This window comes from Anguilla anguilla, chromosome 13 (assembly GCF_013347855.1).
Source record: "Anguilla anguilla isolate fAngAng1 chromosome 13, fAngAng1.pri, whole genome shotgun sequence".
Taxonomy (NCBI): Eukaryota; Metazoa; Chordata; class Actinopteri; order Anguilliformes; family Anguillidae; genus Anguilla; species Anguilla anguilla.
In genome coordinates this window covers 16,356,010-16,374,893 of record NC_049213.1, presented here as the reverse complement: position 1 = coordinate 16,374,893, position 18,884 = coordinate 16,356,010, and the positions used below count along the sequence as shown (strand labels likewise).

Genomic DNA, 18,884 nt, shown 5'->3' with positions numbered 1-18,884 from the left:
TGGTTGAAGTTTTCGTCAAATGCCCTCAACATGTTCCAGTTTCACATGCCACATTTCTTTTTGGCCAAATCAGGCCTACTCCTCATTTATAAGCGTACTAAATGATCATTATATTTTGAGAATGCATTTAGATGCTCACCAATATAAAATGGGATCAAGTCCTTCATTGGACATGCCTTCTGTTGTGGAGTCAAAGCTGTTTTCACTGTCGTCTTCAGAAATATTCACGCAGACGAGTGATTTCTTCCAAGGTCTACCAATTTTGAGTCTTCTGTTCAGGCTTAGGCATTACAAAATACATTAACAATTTTTTGTTTTTAAAACAGCAACCTTTTTAGGCATAAAGGCTCAAGAACTTTTCTTGCTGGTGTGTAATGATTTCAGCATGCATATGGAGAAAGTTATGGTTTGTTTACACAGGAGACGCAATGCATGTCTTTTCATGCAAGCCTAATAAACCATACACAATTATACGTGAAATTATACCAACATAATTTCATTGGCTAAAATGCTTCTGTTTTCACTATAATAGCTTATGATTGGCTGGCTGTGTACTGGGAAGAACTTGCTTGGCCAGTACTCATCATCAAGCTAGCAGGGCTCATCTTGTCTCAGAGTCTATCCAAATCAGAGATAACAGCATTCATACTTTTGGCAGGTATGTAACGACGAAACACACAACAATGATAATTCGTCAGGAGAATTTATAAGTGGACATAAGTGGAATTTATAACATCTTATCAATGCTTTTCCAAGTAAGCATGTTTTTTGGACTAAAAATTACTGTGGATTTTGTTCGCTGGATACTTGCCCTGATAAAAACACTGACTTGACTTTGATTCATGACATTTGTGAATTTCTAAAACACATAGAAGGTGAGGACCTCCAAGCCTGTTTTGCCACCCCTCATGTTACAAAATAAAGAACCGTTGTTGGTAAAACATTGGCACCATGAAATAGTTTATAGAGCTAAATCCAGGAGCTTTAACACTTTCAAATGGTATATTCTGTGACCAGATTGACTGAAAAGTTCACCGTAAAAAAAGATTAAAAAAACACGCAAATAACATTCTGGCCTGATGGATGATGGGTTACTTTAGAGCAATATATATATTTTTTTAAATGTATCATCTGCCTTGTACTTGGGTTTGGTAATGGCTAAATCTTCAAATATTTGTCAAATGCTTTTTGATGGACAGGCGTCTGCAAATAATGATTAAAAAAAATAAAACAAGGTGAGGACTTTATTCATGGAAGATTGAATCCTGACATAGATCCCAGTCCACCCAATCACGTGAAAGTTGCAGATCACCACCAACCAGTAAAACCGGTTAGTGATCACTTACATGGTACAGTACATTACTTCAGAATAGTGGAGCTTCTCCCCAAGGCCTACGTGCAGGTGCAGCATGCACAAGGGAAACTAAATGCAATGAACTGTTGTTGGCAAGCAGCCAGGGTCACAGCGGTCAAATATAGCATGCACACAGTCCCTGATACCTGTCACACACACCACAATCTGTCTACAGTAGTGCTGCTTCAGACATCCAAGATAGCTCCAACCATGCTATCTGTATTGAAGGAGAGTAACTTTTATTGGCAAAACTGTCAAATACAAAAACATTGTGGAATTAAAAGATTGACCAAAAAGTAATTTTTTTTTTGTAATTTACCAGTTCAAGGTACCATTTCATTTGATTATATCATTATAATTTGATTATCATCAAATCAGCATTTAATTTGATTTTACCTTGAAGCCATTTCATGTCAAAGGGTGTCTGTCTTTAATGATATTCCTTAAAATTTGAGTCGTCAAAATACATATTCATGCATTAAGCAACTGAAAAAAATATACCAGTGCTTTCTTAACATAAGAAAAAACTCTCTACCATATTTAATGTCCATAAAAGAAAATCAAAATGTGGGGTTCATATGATTATAAAGAAATGCTAAAAGAAATTAGAGACCACATAAGTCCATGAATATCATTTTAAACTAATTTAATCACGTGAAGGACCTATTTGACAATAATCATTTCCTTTGCAGTGTATTTGTTACACTGACATTTCCATACACACAATATCAGCACCTCATAACTTGTTTTCAATGAAACTGAAAGTCAGCTCTTTATATTGTTAAAAAAATAAAGCATACTTACAATCAAAACTATCAAAAAAAAAAAGAAAAGAAAAAAAGGACAGTGCGAGTGCAGTGGCTTGACAGGTCACTAACAATTACAACTAACTGCACAATCAAATACTTTCTTGGATGCCGCCAATCCGTGTCTCTTATACTACCTAAATGTACACGTCAGCCAATAGCTGAGCAGTATATTAACATTAAACAGCCGCATCTCGATTTTAAATCCTGTACTGTATAAAGAAGACTGAAACCCAAAGTTGTCTGTTTAACAGTGTTTCCCGAGAGATGGGAGAGGTATGTCTTTTCCCTCTACGTTAGTACTCGATAGTCACAGCCTTGGTCTTCAGGTACTCATTCAGAGCTTCTTGTCCTGGTGGAGACAATTACAGATGGGACTCAGGGAAAGAATATATATATATATATGAAAACCACACTTCCCAGAATGCATTACTAAAAAGATGATCAAAGAGAAGCAACTGATTATGGACCAGCATTGTGATGAGTTCCAAATCTTTTTGGAAGCTGGCCGAGGCATAGCTTTCATGTTCTTTTATCAAGTAGAATTTCTTTGACTGTCATTGAATTTAATTCTATTTCTTCTCATTCTAATTCTGTATCCTGCAGTTATTCAGATTGTGTGTATAAATATGAAATACAATATACGGCATTAAAAAAAAAAAAATGCATCCTTACCCAAGTCCTTGCCGAACCCAGACTGCTTGAAGCCCCCGAAGGGCGAGGCCACGTCCGTCTTGTTGTAGGTGTTGACAAACACGGTGCCTGCCTGCAGCTTTTCGCTCACGTACAGCGCCTTGCTGATGTCACGGGTGAACACGCCCGACGCCAAGCCAAACTCCGTGGCATTGGCTCGCTTAAGAACCTCGTCCACATCGCTGAGGGGACGGGAAAAGAAGGGAGCGGGAATGAGAAAAAAAAAAAAAAAAGAATTGATACACACAGACATGCAAACACGACAAGACACAAAACAGACAAAACAGCAGAGGGCATCATTTTGGCTAATGAAAGTTAAACTTTCAGAGCATTCTGACTTAACTGATTCACACATATCACATTTGAGAGACAAACAAGGTTGGGAAAACACAAAAGCAAACCATGGGCGACACAAACAATTACACGTCTGCCCTGTGGGGCTGCCAGCTACAATCTGAGCTAGCGTGGTCTGGTCAGCAGACCGCGTGGGCACGTTGTCAGACAGGATCAGCATCATGACAGGAAGCGTCACTCGGACACTCACCCAGCCTTGAACTTGGAGATGATCATGACAGGGCCAAAGGACTCCTCTTTAGCGATGAACATGCTGTCGGTCACATCGGTGAACACCGTTGGCTCAAAAAAGAAACCTAAAGAGAAGAGGAGCCACTGCTGTTAACACAAGTGTAAATACACACACACACACCAATTTTGACAAACACATGACTATGTGTTACAAGGTCATAAAATGTGTGCCATTTTATAGGCTATCTGTGTTAGCATTCTCCTAAGCTGTGGATTTCGTCATGCCTGTTTTGAGAAGACACCACACAACCATTGAGCCGTCCACCTGTACATAAGGGATCACAGGAATAGTACATTTCTTTGTGATTATATGAATATTCACAGATGACCCTCTATCTGTGATGGCTCTATAGGGTGGGCATGATGGTGCTGAGAGAGTCTTACCTGGACGGGCTATGTGCTTGCCCCCACACACCAGCCGGGCCCCTTCCTTTACACCTGTCTGGCAGTACTCCACAAGCTTGTCCAGGTGTGCTTTGTGGTTCTGTGGCCCATGGTCCGTGGACCGGTCCAGTGGATCTCCTATCTTCATCTTCTTCACCTCCTCCACCTTCGCAGATCAAGATGGACAGTAAGACAGACCAAAAACAACCTGCCTGTCAAATCAACTACTAACAGTAGTTGTAATTTTAAACATTATCTGAGGTGAAGAACGATAGTGACAGCAAAGTATGTCCCCAAAACCGCTGCTCGTTACACCCACCACTCTCTGAACGAACTGTTCATGAATCGGTTCCTCCACAAAGAGCCTCCCAGCCGCAATGCAGTTCTCTCCCTTGTTGAAGAAGACAGAGCTCATACCCTAGGGGACACACAGAGAGGACAGGTTCAGCCACTTCATAATCGCACAGGTGCAGGTTATATTCAATGATAATGGCACTCCTCTGAAGACACAACCCTGAAAATATAACTAAATCAGAGGTTTAAATCAGCTGATAATTTTACTAATTATTCAATGAGAAGACCTATGAGTTACCAAATAAACAACCATGTTGTATGCATAAATATTTCCACAAATAAATACCTTTAGCAGTAGGGCTCTGAATGACTTGACTGTAAGAGGAAAACAGGAGAGACTAAGAACTGAGGGTGGGGCAGACTGACCATGCGCACAGCCTTGTCCATGTCGCAGTCACTGAAGATGATGAGGGGGGACTTCCCCCCCAGCTCCAGGGAAACCTTCTTAACATTGCTCACGGCACAGCTATGAGAGGACACATGGAGTAAAAATGCATTGTTACCTTGACTGTGGGAATCGCTTAACACAGTCCCCGATGCTCATTAGAGGGTAGGAAAAATGGTGAGTCTCAATAGGCCGTTGTCACCATCAAATATTCTCCAGTTCGATTGCCATTATTTACCGGAGTCTACACATGCAGATACACTGAGATTATATGGGACCCCTGTGGTGTTTCAAGACCAGGTCAGACACAGAGTTATGGCAGACAGTCTACACCAGGAGATTTCATGGACCGACATCCAGAATTAAAGGGGGGGGGGGGGGGGGGGGGTGCACACGTAGACCACGAAAGGAGAATGCCCTAGGGGGCTGAGAGTGCGATTGTGGACTCCCTGGTTCCTTTGTGGACCCCCTGTGCACTGTGCAGAATGGCCTGTCCTCATAACAAAAACATCTACACGTGTATGTCATATTGAGTGACACCCCTCTCACCTCTTCATGATGTGCTTGCCGATCTCTGTGGAGCCAGTGAAGCCCAGTTTGCGCACGTCGGGGTGGTCAGACAGACGCTGGCCCACCAGAGACCCTGATTAAAGAGAAACCCACACTCAGTACTGAACAGTGTCATTCCACTAAGGGCTGGAATGGACTGGGAATACCATGGAAACACAGGATTGAAAAACATAAAGTAATTACATTTTTTAAACTTTATTTACATGAGAAACTGTCAATGTTCATTTAGTATGACATTCCTACGTAAACAGTCAAAAATTCTGACCCATGTCTTAAAATCCGAGAGGACCAATAGCTGGCAAAGAACACTACAGAAAATATCAGCCGACTGAAAAACGTACAGGGCTCGGATACAGAACAGGAATGCACATTGTCCAACACAGTGTCCTGCAGTGGCCTGACAGGACACTGCAGGGAACAGTTACCTGCTCCTGGCAGGATGTTGACCACGCCCTTGGGGAAGCCCGCCCTCGCTGTCAGTTCCGCAAACTTCACGGCTGTCAGAGGAGTCACCTGGAGGAGGACACCGAGGGGGAATTTCACAAACCCGATTATGCGGTAAAATTGCAGCGGAGCCAAAACGAATCGACCCAGTGATGGCAGCATCTGCAGTCCAGCTGCTTCTTTCTAAATGTTATCATAACCAGTCCTTCCTTTTCCTTAGGACTAGCTGTTTGGAAAAAGGTGCCGTTTTTTTTTTTTTTTGCTAACAGGAAGCCTCAAGAACTTTGGTGTATAAATTAGACTGAGATATTTTGGGGTGAACCCGGTTTTCAGATAAATTTAGAAAAACTCCATGCACTAAAAACCTGCTGTTGATTTAGATCTACCTCTTCACAGTGAATTGGTTCCCACCCATAGCACTCACACCTACTGTACTAATTCAGGTTATACTTTTACAGTATTATGCCTCCTTTCTTCCAACAGAAAGGTCCTGTTATTGACGGAAAATCAGCACATACATACTAGGATTTGTATTATGGTTCCTGGTTAGCATAGCAGCATTAGCCCGATTAGTACTTTAGTGATGCTGTATCTATACTTGCTGGCCTGGGAATGTTGCAAGCTAGGTCTGGCACTATTAGTCATGTAAATTCAGTGAATGGACTTAAGTTTCTCCAGCACAATAATTTGCTCTGGATAAGAGCATCTGCTAAATGAATGTAAAGTAATGGAGCCACTGGTCATCCTGAAGTACTGAGGATAACGCAAGCTCACCTGGGCAGGTTTGAGGACCACGGTGTTGCCTGCAGCCAGACAGGCTGCTGTTTTCCAGGCCAGCATCATAAGTGGGTAGTTCCAGGGAATCACGATCGCACAGACCCTAAAGAGCGTGCAAACAATTCAGGGACCGTTTAAAATCACTTACAATGTATTTACCTGGAACCATCAATTTCAAGGATGAGATTGAAAGTGAAATTATCTAACCACTGAAAAACAGGCTGCTTTCTTCATGTGAAACCCACTGCAGTATTCAGGAGATACTTACACATTACTCTACTTTAAAATCATCAAAATTATTAGTATTCACATAAATGAAACATCTTGTTCTTAATTATTGTTAAATATACTCCAATAGATACATCACAATAGATTACATCAAATTTAAAGCTGACAAAGTTGACGTTTCAGAACAGTTGACTGAAAAGTGACTAGAGTGATTCCAGTGAGTGGAGCAGGAAAATCTCACCCAATAGGTTCTCTCCGGGTGAAGGTTAAGTTGCGGTTTGGCCGGGCCTGGTTGATGGGGATGGTCGTGCCCTACAGGAAGAGATAGTGAGTGTGAAGAGTAGTTTTAACAGAAAAAATTTTCACTGAACGCAGAAATAGAACTAAGGACCATTAACACCATTGAAAGAACAAAGAACCAAAAGGGATACAGCACATATTAAAGTAAGAACGTGACAAATGACTATCCACTTGTAGAATATCTATGGAAAGGGCCCAATGGATCTTGCTGTAATCTGCCAAAGATAGGATACATCCTCACCTGAATCTTGTCGCACCAGCCGGCAAAGTATCGGAAGGTCTGTATGGACATGCCCACGTGTGTCTTCAGGGCCAGCGTGTACACTGCTCCTGAGTCGATGGCCTCAATGGTGGCCAGCTCCTCCTGGTGCTGCTCCATGAGATCAGCGAGTCTGCAGAGTGGAAATCACTTGGTTACACCTCGCAGTGACACCCAGGGAGGACACGTGCTTATTCACACAACTCAGTGAGGCACCCCAATCCACAGATTTTTAATTCTTAATTAAATAATAAAAATAATTAAAAGTCAAAAAGCTTTCAAAAATGGCTCATGTTGTAGTGCAGGTCTTTTTGATCACAATGAAACCAAGATGTTGTTTTTACCATTTACAGTTGCCAAACTGAAGGTCTCAAAATTAGAGCTGGGTATGCCAAAAGTGGAGTGAAAATTTTCATAATTAAGACATTTTCTTGATTATGGTTTATGTTTTTTCTCAAAAGTACAGTCATTACTCCAAGGTTACATTTATGGGTGTCAAATATCAGAAAGATCTGAGAGGTGAAGATTTATATGGAGCCATTTTCTCCCTGAATTACCGAGTCACAGGTATACTGTACATGTACGACCAGATGTGGCAGGAGCAGAGCTCACCTGTATATGAGCCTACCCCTGTCTCTGGGGTTCATCTTGCCCCACTCTCCCTCCTCAAACGCCTCCTTCGCTGCCGCTACCGCCCGGTCCACGTCCGCCACCTGGGCCAGCGACACGTCGCAGATGGGCTGGGGAGGAAAGAATGGGCCGTGTTAAAAACCCAATTAGGTCTAATAATGCTTACCTAACTATCAATGTTGGCTTTTTCACTTTCCTTCGAAGAAAACGTTTCGAAAAGAATAAACATTCCAGATAAGCCTTAATCTGCCAAAAACATTGTTTTAAAGTTTGCATGTACCTTTCTTTACATTCTTTGAAAATGTGTTAATCATTAAGACCAAAAGAATCATTCCAACCAAAAGAGATCTTGTTTCACAGACACACAGACATCACATTAATCTTAATAATATAAAGCATAAGAAAAACAATGTTGCTGTGTTAGGATGAATACTCTGTACATATGAATACTGTTGTTTATGTTTTCTGCTGCGCTAAAGCTAAAAATAAGGTGTTGAAGGAGAGTCTTTCGTAGACAGAGGCACTGTTCTATCTTACCTGGCCGTCAGTGGGGTTGATGGTTTTGTAGGTCTTGTCTCCCTCAGCATCCACAAACTCCCCATTGATGAAGAGCTGGTGGGGCATGCGGATTGTCATATTGTTCACGTTTCTCTCCACCTGGCCATAGAGACACACCCAGTTTCAGAAAGTGAACTTCACACATGCATGTCTGGTGAGCACTGCCCCCAAGTAATATTTTACCATGTTCATTTTTTTATAGAACCTTTTTAAAAACATATTTTCCATTCATATTTCTAAGCCCCTGGGCATTACTATAAACTCAGACTTCCATGATTTTGGAAGAGTGCAGGCAAGTTGCATGTTCTCCTCCAAATCCACCACAGAGTCTGCTGCCACTTTTCACTCTGCGGTTCACCAGTTCAGCCTTGGCCGCAGTCATAGTGTTGGCGGAGTAGCCCATGCTGCAGGACTGGAGGCCTCAGTTTCCTGATAAGGACAGATGAAGGAGGTGCTTACGTAGTCCACTTCCAGCTCCTCCTCGCCGTCCTCTCCACGCAGCTTCCTCACGCACATCTGGATGAACTCCTGGAAGGAGGTGGCCATGTACACGTCCTCATTCTGCAGCTGGACCTCATTGGCCCTCAGCTTCACCTCCTCCACCAGCCTGGTTACCACGGAGACCCGAGGACAGAGACACAGTTGATGAAGGAGCGGCCATGATAAAAGACACACGAACACACATGCAGCACAGGAATACAGGCACAGTAGGCCCATTGCACATTTCCGGGTATGTAAACGAGATGTAGGTATACTTCCAGCTTTTCAACAGTCACCAGCACCTTATACCACATATGACACAGTGGCTTCAATTATTAAATATAAAATAACAAATTATGGGCTTTGAAGGAAGAGGGGAGGGGGTAGGTTTTTTTCCCTTTCAAAATCTAGCTCTCTCTCTGGCTTGTTTCTCCAAACTTAGCTACGTACTGTACTTTCAATATAACGTTAGCTACCTAGTCCAGCTAAATTGCTATCAGAGATTTTAGAAGAAAATATACAGTCTCTGTTACTATCAAACAAACGTTCGGAACGTTTTCATCGTGAACTTTGAACTATTTACTCAAATTTCTTGTGCTACGTGCTATACCGAAGTGAAACATCTTTTAAGTATAATCGGCTAACTTGTGGTGGATAGGAAGCTAGCTAGTTATCTTCATAGCGAACATGAGCTATAGGTAGGCTACTTACCTTCATAACAGCAAAAAAACTGTTCAAAAAATAATTTATAGCCCTTGTCCTTTGAACAGGATTCGACTGTGCGGATAACATCCGACATAGTGAACTTAGAAAGAGACAATAGGGACTGTGAAAATAAACGTTGCTGCTCAAACTCCACTTCGCTGTGAGTAAACCTACATGCAGTTAGCAGCGGTAGGGCTAGCAAACAGGAAGTAAAGTAAACCAACATCCGGTTTTAGTCGCCATTTTTTGAAATAGGCCTACAGGCACGGGTGAGACTAGACCTCTGGACTAGACGCCCCACAAGGCTGCGTCCGAATAGTCTAAAAAATGACGTCCTATGTCTTTTCCTAACCACTTTTCCTTGACAAAACATCACGAGGTCAAGGAAAGATGTGAAGGAGAATCCATAAGGACTTAGGAAAAGACAACCGTGGTGCTAAGAGAATCCGACTGCACTTACACTAGGCTACGTAATTATGCGACGACGGATGTTATTGACGTGGGTCTGCCGTGGTGAAACTACAATGTTCCGAAGATGGACTACTAAAAGCGCATCTTAGATACTTCGCCCCGTGCGTTCTTACCGTGTTGTTTCATGCAGGCTAAACGTGGACAACCCGGTGAAAAATATTACTTCATTACCCTAGTTGGAATTGAAATAAAAAAGGAATATAGGCTACCAGTCACAAAAGTGAAACTTTTGATGGTTGCTCAGGCTCACCCTCCTGTCCACTCATATTTATCGACATGAATCTCAATTAGTATGACTGTATGAAAATAATTGTTAAATTTATGCAAGATAGGCATAACATTTTAGGCCTACAAATCTACTACTGTAGCCTACATATCATCATTCTTAAGTCTCTAACATGTTGAATTAAAAACATCATCTGGCTAAAAACGTCTCGTATCCGTTTTTCTTGAAAGACAGACTTCTGTGTTATGGTTAATATGCTGATTATGATACGATTATAAGCCAATGCATATAATAGCTTAAGAACCACCACACAATTTAGTCATGTTGATTGTTTGTTTTCGTGAGCGGCCGAATGGTGCGTTGCTTTATATGTTGCTGCCGCAAGGAATTGTGGGACGGCATTATCTCCTTTCCTTTCGTAAAGGACGGTCCAGAGTACCCTATGCTAAATGAGATAAGAAAGGAAGCATTGAAGCACCTTTCCTTAGCATTTAGAGAAATCGACCAGCTCTTATCATCGCTGCCACTTAGATACTTCCGGGTCATTTCACTCAGTTAGGAACCTTCCTAAGCAAAACATACTATTCGGACGCAGCCCTAGTCTCACCCATACAGGCACACAGGATACAGGGATAATACAGGCATGCAGGATACAGGGATAATACACACACACAGGATACAGGCACACAGGATTCAGGGATAACACAGGCACACAGGGTACAGGGATAATACACGACACAGATGTTGGGTTAGCGGCCTGTACCTGACAACATCCATTGAGGCAGCACCAGATTTGAAGAAGTCAGTGGAGTCCACAATCTCTTCCACATTAGTCAGGATGCTTTTCCACACCACCTGTCATAAGAAGACCTTTGACTCAACAAATGCCAGCAATCATCTCAGCACACTGGCACGCACTTTTTCAGATGTCTCATAATAACTGCCGTAACACACTTAGTAAGGAATAATACACTTAACGAGTAAAAACTGTTGAGACACTAGCGGGGCAGTGCCTTGGGAGAGCTGACTAGTAACCAGAACACTATTAAGCAAACAAATGATGTACTGAGTGCTGATAAGTCATGATTACCACAGATTAAAGCAATAACAGTGATGTGCATAATGAGCGAAGAAACACCCCACCCGCATTTCCTCAGCGAAAGCCTTCTCCTCTTCGTTAAGTTCCACAGCTGCACTCTCTGCAGACCGGAAGTACTGTGCAGCAGGGATCATCTTCCCATTCTCAAACTGCAGGTTCTTCACCAGCAGCTGCAAGTTACCGTGACAACAGACACGCCCATATTTTACACATATGCCCTTTGTGTCTGCTAAATCTCTGAGACTAGCACCATATAAGGACAGCTGCCAAACAGATAAAGAAGAATCATACAATAATTGTAATATGCAAAGAGAAGTGAATAAATATTTATTGTGCATATAAACAGTTTTAGTGGTACTATAGTGCATATAAACTTCAAAGCTCAGATTCAATAGTTGATTAAAACCAGACAATAGTGTCTATTGTGCATCTTTTTTGTACATAGCCTATCTTCAATATAGAGTATACTGTACAGAATCTTCCAATAAATCATGAAAAGATAGCAGACTCGACAATTCCCATTAGCAACTCAGCCTAAATGACAAGATGCCATAAATAAAATGTAACAGAGCCAGGTTGACACACCTCCAGGAAATGTAATCTGTTATTTGTACATAAGTTAAAACGTAAAGTCACAGGAAATGAGGGCTCAGCAGGCCCAAATCTCTGAAATGGGCATGTGCGATTAACATGGGCCGCCACGCTAACTCTACGCCTCCGTGACATTCCTAGACTCACACAAGAGTGGAAATCCGTCAGCTGCACTCTCTCACAAACACAAATGAGGGGGGGAGAGAGAGGGAGGGAGGGAGAGCAACGGCCCATTTTATGAGCCATTAATCACTCCCAATGTACCTGTTACCCCCTTTCTCCCCTCCTTTCACATTTGGGAGCACCAGATGTGACTTATGTAACACTGAAGAAAAGGGCTTTTTTTTGTTTTGCCTGAGGGGAAAGCCATGAGGGAAACTGCTGAAAGGAACGTGTCAGAATACGTCTGCTCTAGAAGAAAAACTCCCCCTTCTTTACCCCCCTTTACAGTTTAATGGTACGGTACCGTCTTGCCGTCGTTGCCGAACAGCACCAGGCCCCCCTTAGAGACCAGACCGGGCTGACTGGCGCCCGGGATCTCCAGGGGCTGACCGCTCGCCGTGGTGCCGTTGTCTACCAGCGTGGAGCCATAGAATGTCACCTTCTGCAAAGGGAAGCCCAGCAGGGTTGCGTGATTTCACCAATTTGCATGATCTATTCTGCATATACACCAACGGCATGCATTATACGTCTGTCAGGATAGTTGATTACACGATCAATGTAGCTCATTCCAGAGCTTGTTTGCACTGTAAATGACTTGTTTCTGTAGCTACTATTGCATGTATAAATCTATTATATACCCTCATGTTTTTTTTGTACTGTGAATCACTCTGAACAGGGGCATTTGTTAAATAAATGCAATGCAATTACGATTTTGTTTTGATCCTTGTCTCATTAAAAAGAAAGATCAAGCCATGGTAGATATGTTAAAAAAGGATAGATAATGATACAAATAAATCAAATATATAGCTTTTATATTTTCCAGAGGCAATTTGGAAAATATGTCACTTTCATAGCAGCTTCCATTACTGACAATTTATGCAATAAAGTCTAAAAATCTGGACTGATATGGGAAAGTTAAACAATGGTGAAACCAACTGTGTGATTGCTTTAAACAGAATTTAAAAAAAAATGTTTCCATTGAATGAGAAAATACAGTAAAACAGTACCATAGAGAATGAATGTTATGCATAAGTACTTAATATTTAAAATATAATGTATGATTTGTTGGTCTTAAAGTTTCAGTACCATCATGGATTTACTTATGCAAATATAACTCGTACAAGAATTCCACACACTCCCTTACTGTGGTGTGACTGGGTTTTGCACACACATGCATGATGGGTGTGTGTGCACGCAGCGAACAGGTATGTTTGCTCACCTGTCCATCCACCTCTGCCCAGGCACCTGGCACCTTGTCGTTCCCCCTGATCCAGTTGTGTAGGGCCTCAGCAGTTTGGTTCCAGTCAATCTGCACGTGCAGGGTAGGGAGAGTCAGTCAATCATCAAATGCCTAGTGCCGTATGTTAAGCGTAGGTCATGCTAGTCACACTCCCTCATGGACGACAGTATTTTTTTCAAGTCTCATGTAAACAAAAACACAGAAAAAATGGATTCAGCCCCAGATTCAAATATTCAAATTTTTATCTTTGAATTTCTTTCCTGTTTTTATCAGCATGGGCAGGCTGGGGTGCATTCTTTTATGTACAAGTGGAGCAAGACACTGCACGCAACAACAGCCATGTAAATTATATTCAGGCGGCCATTGAAGTGTGTTGCTGCCCCCCTCCGAGTCTCCAGTGCCACCTAAACCTGTGCCAATGAACTTGCTTGACTTGATGTTATCTGCCATCACATACGGTGTGACTCCTGCTGAGGATTCAGTTGAGAAAGTTAAAAATCAAAGCAGCGCTTAAATCAACAGGCATGGCTGAGCTGCGCTATCATTCACTCAGCAAACAAAGCTGTCTCATGCTTATTTAAAGTTTTGTGCAGTCTGCAGCACTCTGTTAATTGCCTGAAATATGTCATGAAGGGTGCCATTGATTCACCAGGCTGGTAATCCCAGTGAGTTCAAACGTTGCACTATTACAGAAGGCTTGAGGTGAAAGCATTTTTAAACCATTATTTTCCCACAAGATCTTATTTGTAGCTGCAGGTGCAGCTTGGCTGCCAATGGACAAGCACATGTTTCCTCCACAAACACACTCCACAGGACAGCTTGCTGTTTATCATCCTAGTTCAAGTCTTTTGTCAAAACAGTACCTCAGACTCTCCAGAAACTGACTAGAACATCACTGATGTGAAACAAGATGGCCGCCGCATTCCAGACACACCCACCTTTGCATTCTCTTTCTTCTGAATTGCCTCGTAAGTGGCTCCCTCCTCTGGCTGGGTGATCCTGGGCGCCTTCCCTGCAGCAATGAGCCTCACTGCCTCCACCTGGGCAGAGCAGAGGCAAGCTGTAGCGTGGGCTCATTCAGCACGGGGCGCATATGCATTACATTACATAGCGGCACTTAGCAGACACTCTAATCCAGAACAGGTAGCACAGATTAACTTCTTACATACAACCCATTTATACGGCTGGACATTTTAGTGAAGCTATTCCGGTTATGTGCATTGGTCAAGGGTACAGCCGCAGTGCCCTGTTTTGGAATGGAACCCGAAACGCTGAGTTAGAACCCCAGTTCTGTTTTGACTCCCTGACGAAAGCTTGATGCTGAAACGCATCAGAGTTTGTTTTTAAAGGTTTAATACGACCATGCCACGATAATAAAGGCATTTTAATTGTTAAAAAAGAGTGCCTTGGAGTTTTCTTTGATTATGCTGTAACATATTCGCCTTGTTTTTCCCTTGTTTGGTTTATGTGACTGATGGACTACCTTTCTTTCTTTCAGTTCACGTCACTTTTTTAAACAAAAGTAGATTGCAAATTTCTTCCCCCTCTATTTCTCAATTTCAGTGGGCACCGCTACGTTTTCACAAATGTAAAAATGAGCAGTTTCCCTTTTCCAAACCATAAATGCAAAATGGCGTGCAACACCTTTGTTTTCATTACATTACATTCATTAGGCAGTGCACACCAACGGTCATTGGAACAACTACAAACTTTTTTTTCGTGGCATTACACTTGCAGAACAGGTCGTGCGACAAAGTATAAATCAGCCCTTAATGATGCCTGCCATTGCTGTAAGCGAAGAGAGGAAAGGCGTTCTGCGACTCACCGTGCCCTTCACACCCTCGGGAAAGAGGAATCGGTTGTAGATGGTGTTTACGGTGTCGTCCGGCTCCACATCACACTCCCTCTGCAGGAGGATGGGGCCGGTGTCCAGCCCATCGTCGGCCCAGAACACGGTGAACCCAGCCTTCTTATCGCCGTGGATCAGGGTCCTAGGACAGCGCAAGGGTAACAGCAACTACATTTAACGATGTTTTTGTGGTGTACAGCCACTCTAGATTCAGTTTACAGAGATGCATTTGCAGTTCACAGTTAAGCCCTGAACACAGAACCCATTTCACCACTATGTTAAAAAATGTAAGGGCAAAGGGCATTGTAGGTGTAAAGAAATCTGGGCCTCACTGTGTCTCCTTATAAGGAGTGATATCATGCTTATAAAGGGAGATGTTGGCCTCAAAGCCAGAGCTGTCATGCTTATAAAGGGAGATGCTGACCAGTGGATGGCGGAGGCCCCTCTGTGCCTTGGGAGGAGGGAGGGGTGGTAGATGATGGAGCCGTGCTTGGGACAGTCAATGACCTCCATGGGGATAAATTGGGAGCAGAAGGGCAGGACGTTCAGCTCGGCGCCCACCGTCCTGTACTGGTCCAACACCCCCGGGATGGCTTTGCCCTTCAGACGCCAGCGGGGGAACTTGAAGACGGGGATGCCATCCTTCTCTGCCGCCGTGGCTGTAGAATACCCCAACATGGTACTGATACCACTGAAAACAGCTGACTGGACAGCATTGATGCAACACATTTTCCAGCAACAACTGCACGAACTGCTTTACAATGAAGGCCTCTCATTCGCCCATTCGCACACACTCACACACCAACACCGATCAAGGCAGCCATGCCTGCTGCTACATGACACTCCCACCAGCCAAAGTGTTCACTGCTGTTTTAACTGGATGGCTCCACCACAAGCCAGACCACATATGTGCAGGTTTTTGCTTGTCCTTTTATCAGTGGGGCTGTCAAAGCCCCATTTTGATAGCACAGAAATCCAGCCAGATCCTTAAAGCAGTTGGCTAGCTCAATACGTTTCTTAGCTCTACTTCGCTCTCTTGTGTGTCAATGATAACTCAAACCCAACCGCTAATACCAATTTCGCTAACTGTTTCCCTTCAGCTGGCAAAGCACTGTGAGTTATGAATATACAGTATATTAGAAAACACTTTAAACTCAAAGTCACCTAATGGATCAGCTTTGCCATCCTTGTCAGGTATTGTGAAGACGGCCACGATTGTATGCCCCTCCTTCCTCAGTTCACTGTAGACCTCCTGGCCAAAAATACTCTGTCCAATTACAGCAATCTTCATAGCGAACACTTACAAACCACTGTAGGGGGAAGAAAGAGACACATAAAGACAGCATTACTGTATTCAATTACACACTAATTAATGTATAACAAGTTGTACATTAAGATTTTTTATTTACATGTCTGAATTTGACATTATTTCTTAAGAGTGGGTTAACGGTAGCCTGCACTCAAAATAAATACAAAAATATGAAATGAAAACTATAAGGGCTAACAATTGCCCTGATAAACAGTCATGTATTCCCTTGCACGACTTCCCAACAGGTTGACCCTGAAACGAGTTAGTCCAATCACATCACAGAGTAGCGGCGACCCCACGACTACTTGATGAACACAACTCTTTCACTGCTACTGCTGCCAGTTTAGACAAATCTAGCGACTTCTGAGCAGAATCTGGACACTCATCAGCTTCCTTGGAAAACAGTCGACAACACTGTTCAGTTAGTCTGCAGCCTTTTCTGCGCTCGCTAACAGCTTACATAACAGCGGTTAGTTAGTTCAGAGACGCGTCCCTATGAAGTCGACCGTCCACCAGAAGACTGCAAAATAAAAGTGTGATAGCATCGAAAACACGTTGCCATATAACGCAATGTAGCGAGTTCTAGCGACTTTTTGAGCGTGCGTTACCTAATTTTCTTTGGGGAAAAGTTGGAAAAGTTGCAGAAACGCGGTGCATGTACTTGACAGCTTACTAAGAAACACACGACCATGAATAAAACTGCTCTCCCATAATGAGTAAAAGGTGAGGGATGTTTTCTGTAAAAAGAAACATTATTGTGTCCCTATTTAAAACTAGCAAACCGTGGAGATCGTTTAAAAAGTGAACGAACTGCCTGCAAAACAGTATCAACCTTTCTTACAGCAAGGTGCAGTCGCTGGATAATGTAAAACCTTGTGCTTCGCTCCAGTTTACTTTTCCATAGAGCCTGGACTGTGCCTATAAATAGACTACGTATTGTACCTAATATCCAAATAAAACACAGAACAGAGTATAAAATAAATGATTCAACATCTAAGTATTTAAACTTACCCTGTTCAGTATGCATGCGCAATTCAATTAGGCTATGCTTTAAAAAAAATAGACTTCGCAGTCGGGAAATGAATCCGTATCTTCTTTCATTCAAGGCGATTGAACGAGAAAACTTAGTGCTATCGCTAAATATATACTGTGGTTGAGTGTCAAAAGACCTGCAACCGAAGTACAGTAATTGCACAAGGGCGCAATATGGTTGGAAATACGGGTGGGGCGTTGACTTTGTACTACCAATCTCTGGCACTGACTACTCAATTTACATACAGTCGCTTAAAGATACAGTAGTAGGCTATAGACAAGCGACCCTCACCCACTGAAAAGTAGATAAGCCTTTTACCATTCGGATACGATATGATAATTTCATTTAGTTTCACAGGGGGGTTATTGTGCGGTTTAAATCTTCAAATACAGAATCCTATACTTAAAGTCCTTCAGAACTATGTGGATGGAATGGTGATCACTGTGTGCACTGATCAGCAGTTTTAAATGCCATAAAGATAATGAAGTCTACACTAGACAGTGTGTCATAAGATATTATCTAAACCTTTCTGGTGAGTGTCTAATGTACCCAACATATTTCCTGGTTATGGTTATACACTTTGTTGTACGTCGCTCTGGATAAGAGTGTCTGCCAAATGCCTGTAATGTAATGTAATGTAATGTATAATGCCCTTCATTTGCAGTGTTACAGTAATATGCCAGTGTTTACTCTACCACATGTAACCATTACATTTTAAGCATCACTTTAAGATAATTGTATAGCCAGACAGTGCATGGTAAATAGATTTATACTTTCCAAGATATCTTCAAATAAGTCTTAAAAGAATGATTGCATGCAAAAAAGAAAAAAGAAAGCACAATACCAGAGTCCACGGAAGTGATTATGTCAGGACGGTCTGTGGCTAATCTGTTTATCTCTGATTCTATATCGGGTCTCCTGATTTAAAGCGGTTTTATGTGTACCTTTTAATCAGATATTTAAATTCCTTGGCTCCACTGCTTGCCCCTGTGTCCTTCAGTGAAATACAGCGGTGGGACTGACGCTTGTGTCAATCATTAATCATTTAGCAGAAGGAAAGCAAGATTTCTGGAGGCCAGATCCAGCTGGTTATGACCAACCTGGCTGCATTTTTTTTTTAGAAATACACATCACTTGCTGGCTATTGAAAGTTGCAGAACTTGTTCCACCACTACAAAAATCAAATATCAAGCAAATAAGATAGATGAATTATAGGCCCCAAGACAAGTTATTCATGACTTCCCCACACCCAATAAAATGAAGTCAACCAATAGAGGATATTTCTCATATAATTTTAAGTGCATTCGGGCATCATCTCCAAAAAGGAATCAATCCTGGGCATGCAGGCACATCCATGTTAGGTGGCTGAATCCTGAGATGGCCCAGCCAAGT

The 18,884-nt window shown here is 42.3% G+C and overlaps 1 protein-coding gene across 3 annotated transcripts; it reads right to left on the bottom strand.

The window, feature by feature from the left end:
• Nucleotides 1-1,574: 1,574 nt before the first annotated feature.
• On the bottom strand, nucleotides 1,575-18,542 carry aldh1l1 (aldehyde dehydrogenase 1 family, member L1). 3 transcript variants are annotated; one of them, XM_035386699.1, is made up of 23 exons: nucleotides 18,437-18,542; nucleotides 16,315-16,460; nucleotides 15,575-15,809; nucleotides 15,127-15,292; nucleotides 14,240-14,341; nucleotides 13,281-13,370; nucleotides 12,366-12,503; nucleotides 11,353-11,478; nucleotides 10,973-11,064; nucleotides 8,787-8,934; nucleotides 8,307-8,426; nucleotides 7,752-7,879; nucleotides 7,122-7,272; nucleotides 6,822-6,892; nucleotides 6,350-6,455; nucleotides 5,557-5,644; nucleotides 5,111-5,204; nucleotides 4,543-4,642; nucleotides 4,142-4,240; nucleotides 3,823-3,988; nucleotides 3,398-3,503; nucleotides 2,836-3,035; nucleotides 1,575-2,512 (listed from the first exon to the last, which is right to left on the bottom strand). In XM_035386699.1, the coding sequence occupies exons 2-23, from the start codon at nucleotides 16,439-16,441 to the stop codon at nucleotides 2,457-2,459; spliced, it is 2,709 nt and encodes a 902-aa protein (XP_035242590.1). In that variant the 5' UTR covers nucleotides 16,442-16,460; nucleotides 18,437-18,542; the 3' UTR covers nucleotides 1,575-2,456. The 3 variants fall into 3 exon arrangements, with proteins under 3 accessions (XP_035242590.1, XP_035242589.1, XP_035242588.1); XM_035386698.1 differs by having other exon boundaries at nucleotides 18,337-18,475; XM_035386697.1 differs by lacking the exon at nucleotides 18,437-18,542 and adding an exon at nucleotides 17,471-17,680.
• Nucleotides 18,543-18,884: the final 342 nt, after the last annotated feature.